The sequence below is a fragment of the Leiobunum rupestre genome, chromosome 2 (assembly GCF_980474605.1).
Source record: "Leiobunum rupestre chromosome 2, qqLeiRupe1.1.hap1, whole genome shotgun sequence".
Classification (NCBI taxonomy): domain Eukaryota; kingdom Metazoa; phylum Arthropoda; class Arachnida; order Opiliones; family Sclerosomatidae; genus Leiobunum; species Leiobunum rupestre.
In genome coordinates, this window is record NC_143385.1 from 34846964 (window position 1) to 34853098 (window position 6135).

The 6135-nt window shown below is 41.8% G+C and overlaps 1 protein-coding gene and 1 long non-coding RNA gene across 2 annotated transcripts; both read left to right on the forward strand.

Annotated features, from left to right (window-relative positions):
• Window positions 1–391: 391 nt before the first annotated feature.
• On the forward strand, window positions 392–4966 carry LOC149957426 (uncharacterized). Its single transcript, XM_090167026.1, has one exon. The coding sequence runs from the start codon at window positions 392–394 to the stop codon at window positions 4964–4966; it is 4575 nt and encodes a 1524-aa protein (XP_090023152.1).
• A 624-nt stretch (window positions 4967–5590) lies between these two features.
• On the forward strand, window positions 5591–6135 carry LOC149957427 (uncharacterized). The gene is made up of 3 exons (XR_016478217.1): window positions 5591–5637; window positions 5691–5808; window positions 5872–6135. It is a non-coding gene; the product is annotated as an uncharacterized LOC149957427 (long non-coding RNA).

Below are 6135 nucleotides of genomic sequence, written 5' to 3' on the forward strand. Positions count from 1 at the left end.
AATTCCAGTATTTAAAGACTTTGTTAAGAGGGAAGGCCGAAAGGGCCATAGAAGGCTTATCATTAACGGAATCTAACTACGAGGTAGCTATTGATATATTACGTAAACGATTTGGTAACAATGAAACCCAAATTAGTAATAGATTAAACAAGTTTTTGGCAATGCAAGCGATAAAAAGTTCCGATGAGGTAGACGCCCTTAGAAATTTACACGACACCTGTCAAATAGAGGTGCGTAGTCTCGAGTCCATGGGTCGTTTAAAGGGAAATACGGTGAATTTTTAGCCCATATTATCGGCGGGCTTCTCCCCATGGATTTATTGCAAACCTTTAATAGGGGTAAAAAGGAAAGCGAATTATGGGATATTAACGAAATGTTGTCATTTTTAAATATGGAAGTACAGTGTCGCGAGAGGGCCATCGCCGTACACAGAGGTGCGCCGCAGCAAAGGCAAAAATCCAATATTGGTAGCGCAAGTGGTAATAATCAGATTCAAAATAGATCTCGATTTAATAATCGTAATAATTTCTCTCCGAAACCACCAAGTTTATCTTCGGCTGCAGCTCTGAATACGGGGATAGTTCCTAGAAGTAATACTTATCCGTGTATATTTTGTAACAGTTTAGAACATTCATTTTATCATTGCGACGTAAAAACTGTAAATGAAAAGAGAGGTATCGCGTTGCAAAAGCAATTATGCTTCCTATGTTTAAGAAATAATCATAAATCGGATAGATGTCAGGGTAAAATTCAGCAGTGTAGAAATTGTAAACGTAAACATCATCAAATATTATGCTGCGAATCGGCAGATGCTAGACGAAATAATGCTAGTGATAACTTAGTCCCCAAAGAGCTAGAGAAGGAAAAAGATATTAGCGGTGAAAGGTCAAATCAAAGTGTGGTTGCGGTAAATACAATGGCGCACAATTCCGGTTCGGAAGTGGTTTTATTGCAAACAGCGGCGGCAAACGTAGAAGATTCAAAAGGGTCGAAATTTAGAGTGCGAGTTTTGTTAGATGGCGGAAGCCATAGATGCTTTATCAGGGAAAAGGTATCGCGGGAGCTTGGATTGGAGGTTGTGGGCGTAGAGTCTTTGAGCATTCACCCTTTTGGAAGCAATCCTATTGTATCTCAGAGGAAAAAAGTGAGGGTAGTTTTGAGTAACGTGCGTAATGGGGAAAAAATAGAAATAATAGCCCTAGAAATTCCAGAGATTTGCGGAGCTGTTTTCTCGGTGCCAGGAGAAAACATTAGAAACGAGATGCGACTCAGAAATCTCCAGCTAGCGGAAGTAGAAGTTCCAAATAGCGGAAACCAGAGCGCCCCGATAGATGTTTTAATCGGCGCGGATTATTTTTGGAGAATAGTTAAATGCCATATTGAACGCTTGGAAGGGGCCCTAGTAGCTATAGAAACGATGCTAGGTTGGACCGTTCAGGGCACGGTTTCAGTTGCTTCTTCGTCAGTCGGGGTTAACTCGATAGCCGTGACGCACGTAGCCGTTAGGACCGAAGAAGAATTAGTATCAGAAAAATTAGAATCTTTTTGGAATCTCGAGGCCATTGGAGTAACTGATAACCCCAAGGAAGATGGCCCGGGGCAAGATAGCGTAATAGAATATTTTGAGAACAATATTAAGTTTAAAGAGGGACGTTATGAGGTAGCCCTCCCGTGGAAGACAAACAAAGACAAATTAGGCGATAATTTTGAGGTTGCTAAATTACGCACTCAAAATCTTATCGGGAAATTACGAGCGGATCAGACTAAATTTGAGAGTTATAACGAGGTCATTCAGGAGCAATTGAGAAATGGGATTGTTGAGGAGGTTGATTTGAGTGAGGAAATAGAAGGGCCATGTTATTATATTCCTCATCGCGCGGTAATAAGGGAAGACAGTTTAACTACCAAGTTAAGAATTGTTTATGACGCGTCCTCGCATTCAGCGAACCGTCCTTCTTTGAATGACTGTTTAGAGGTGGGGCCAAACTTGACCCCCGAGCTTTTTGGAATTTTAGTACGTTTTAGAGGGTATGAAGTTGCAATAGCCGGAGATGTGGAAAAAGCATTTCATCAAATAGGGATTAGGCCCGAAGATAGAGACGCGCTGCGATTTCTGTGGGTGGAAAATTCGGGAGGAGGAAATTTCAAGGTCTTCAGATTCACACGCGCGGTTTTTGGAGTAACATCTAGCCCATTTTTATTGTCCGCGACAGTTAAACACCATGTCCGTAAATTTGAAGGGGAATTCCCTGATGCCTGTCAATCATTGCTGCAAAATCTTTACGTCGACGATAACATTTCAGGTGCTAGTGAGGTTAAGAAAGCGAGCGACTTAATCAGAGATTCGACCGTCATAATGGCCAGGGGAGGAATGAACTTGCGTAAATGGCGAAGTAATTCCGACACAATTAGAAAAGAATGGGGAGACCAAACAACAGGACTAAGCGAGAATTCTATACCGGGGCATTCTCCACTGAAAGTTTTGGGGATGGCTTGGGATGAGATTAAGGATATTCTAACATTTAACGTATCAGAACTTCTGAGATTTTTAATTACCAAAAAAGACACAAAGCGTTGGGTCTTACAGGCAGTGGCTCGGTTATATGACCCTCTAGGATTAATATCTCCATTTTTAATTAGAGCAAAGATATTATTTCAGGAAATGTGGGCATGGGGAGAAGATGATAAAGCGAAGAAATTAGATTGGGATACGAAGTTGCCAACCGAATTAGCCATAAAATTCGATAGATGGAGCTCTGAGCTTGTAGAATTAGAAAACTTCGAGATTCCCAGATTTTATTTTGAAAATGCGCCAGAGGGAGAAGAGTCTAGTTTAGAACTACATGGCTTCGTTGATGCCTCAATCAAGGCATACGCGGCTGTAATTTATGTACGTATAAAATACGCAAATGGACAGGTTAGAACCGCGTTAGTGGCGTCAAAAACGCGCGTAGCTCCTCTGGAAAAACAAACAACGAAAAAACCTAAAACCAAATTAACACAATCGCTTACCCTACCGAGATTAGAGTTAATGGGAGCCTTATTGGGTGCTAGGCTTATGACCTGTATCCTAGACCTTTTTCCAGTTCCCGCGCCTACTGTCAAAATGTGGACGGACTCCACAATAGTATTAGATTGGGTAAAGGGAGATAAATCGCCCGAAAGATTCAAGCCATTTGTAGCAAATAGAGTTCTAGAGATATTGAAACTCACGGATGCCGCCTGCTGGGGTCATTGTGTAGGAATTGAAAATCCCGCTGATTTGCCTTCTAGGGGAAAAATATTGAAAGAATTAAAAAATAGTTCGTTATGGTTTAAAGGGCCGCAGTGGTTTATAGAAGGTAAAAATTCAGAATCAAACGCTTATTTACGTGGGGTAGACGAGTCTGAATACGCGGAGGAATTACGCGCGGTAAAAGACAAAGCTAGTTTGATTGTGGGGGCCTTTGAAACTAAAAGACAGACAGCCGAAGCGGAAGAGCATAAGACGCCAGTGCTAGATTTAGCAAAATATAGCTCAGCCAACTTTGTTTATCGAATGACCGCCAGAATTAAAAGAATTTTTACCAATGCTAGATTAAAATGTAAAAAAAACGACCCCCTAACCGCGGAAGAACTAGCAGATGCCGAAAAGTATTGGGTTAAAATTGTGCAATTAGAATGTTTTCCGCAAGAAGTAAAATGTTTAAATACGAACACCGTTCTACCCAAGCAATCGAGTTTGTTTACGTTGACGCCATTCCTCGATGAGGAAGGACTTATGCGCGTAGGTGGAAGAATTGGCGAAGCAGACATTAGTTATAACCAAAAGCACCCATGGATCTTGTCGGCTAAACATAGACTAACCGAGTTAATAATTGATGACATTCACATTCGTTTAAAGCACGCGGGAGTAGATCAAACTCTCGTAGAAATTCGAGAACAATTCTGGATTCCGAAAATCCGCCCTTTAGTTAAACGAGAAGTTCACGGGTGCCCCAGATGCAAAAGATTTCGCGCTAAAGGTTCGACGCCAATAATGGCGCCGCTTCCGGCTTCCAGAATCAATCCAGCGCCGCCGTTCGAAATTTGCGGGGTAGACTTCGGAGGCCCCTTGTATACGAGAAAAGGGAGCAAGTGTTACGTCGCGCTGTTCACCTGCGCCGTAACGCGCGCGGTGCATCTCGAGCTAGTCTCAAGTTTGTCCACAAAACATTTTTTATTAAGCTTTCGCCGATTTATCGCGCGCCGAGGAGTTGTGAGAGTGATATACAGCGATAACGCGAAAACTTTTAAATTAGCAGAACACGAGTTAAATTTACTGTTAAAGAACACGCGTAGTCCGGAAATATTAGATTATTTCGGTAAACTTAGAATTTCGTGGAGATATATCACCGACCGTGCCAGTTGGCATGGCGGATTCTGGGAACGAATGATAAAAAGTGTTAAGAATGCTCTGAGGAGGTCGTTAGGTAACGCCAGTCTAGAACACGAAGAATTGGAAACGATACTTCTAGAAATCGAGGCTATGGTCAATTCTCGACCCATTAGTTTCATTTATCCCGATGCGGGGGAACCGACTCCTTTGACTCCTTCACACTTTTTGGTCGGTAAAAGGTTAACCGCCCTTCCTTCGCAAGTTTTTAAAGACGATGAACTAGTGCCCGTTCATAGGCAAGATTTAAAGCGACGAGAAAGATATTGGCAAACCTTAGTAGATCGATTTTGGGTGCGATGGCAGAAAAATTACCTTTTAGAGCTGAGATCAGCCCATCACCGCCCAGTACATGGCAAAACGAAAGAGTTGGCCATTAACGACGTTGTGTTAATTGAGGAGGCAAAAATGCCTCGACTTATGTGGAAACTTGCAGTTGTAGAATCTCTAAAGAAGGGTAGAGACAATGTTGTTCGTTCAGGTTTGGTTAGATTACCTAATCGCAGCCGTATAAGGCGCCCAGTTCAAAAATTATATAATCTGGAATTTTAATGTTGAACTACGTTGTAGTTCAAGGCGGGAGTGTCAAATATTTGCTTAAATTTTGTATAAATTTGATTGTATGTTAGTTTTTAATTCTAATAAGTGTTTAAAAATTGTCGGATTCGGGTTAGGGATTTTTTTCTCATGTTTTATTGTAAATACGACTTTTGGAATTGTTAAGGATTGGGTTTTTTTGTTCCCGTCCATCTTTTCTCTCTCTTTTGTATAGTATGTACCATGTATATTGTATCTTTTATCTTGTAGCGTCGTCATGTCGCGTGGGGCTTGGTCAGGCGGCCGAAAACTTTTCCATTGCTCTGGGGTTTATCCCTTGTCGTCACTGTCCAAGCCCAAGTTGGGAAATGTTTCGGGGTATAAAGGGGGGTGATTTTCTTTTTGAAGAGTAGTCTAAAATAGAAAGCGAGAAGAGCTCCTTCGTGCGAGAAGGACTCCCTGGCGGAGGGAGAATAAGAAATAAAGTTTTTTTGTTTAGTTAAAATTGGTCAAGTTATTTTTAGTAGTATAAGCGTGTGCGTGCGAAGAGTCTATATGTTTCAGTCCGTGTAACTCTTCGGGTTGAAAATTAAATTTTCAATCCAAGTAATTAGTTAGCTCTCCCAGAAAAGGTCAACAGAGAGAGCAGTCTTGGAGTCTGAACAGACAATAATATCTCCAAGGCTGTGAGTATGAGCGTAACGTAATGCTTGATTTATTGCAAACATTTCCACCGTAGTGATGGGATGACCCGGATCCACCAATGACCGATTCTCAATCCCATGTTCCGGGATACAAAAACCCGCACCCGCGCAACCAAGATCCTCCCTGACTGAACCATCGGTATATATAATTGTGTGTGTAGCCTGAATTTTGTCTAGTTCTGAGAAAAACATCTGATAAAGTTCTACATCTGACAGGTTTCTCTTGGAGAGCCGTAACCAATTACAATTGATGGTAGCTTTTACTGGCTGCCAAGGAGGGATCAGAGAAATAGGAGCGTCCTGTTCCAAAGTAAGATACCAATCAATATTAAGTTGCTCTAGGTGCCTCCAGTATTTTAGAAGTGGAGGGGTTTTATGCGATAGCCATTTTCCTTCATGTGGCTGCAATGCTGCCAGACTAGTTTGGGCTTGCACCCTATAATAAGTCGGAGCATCAGAAGCAGCCCCTAATGTTAGGTA

What these genes read in the sequence shown, in the direction of transcription:
- LOC149957426 (XM_090167026.1), top strand. Translation starts at nt 392, where the DNA reads ATGGAAGTACAGTGTCGCGAGAGGGCCATCGCCGTACACAGAGGTGCG.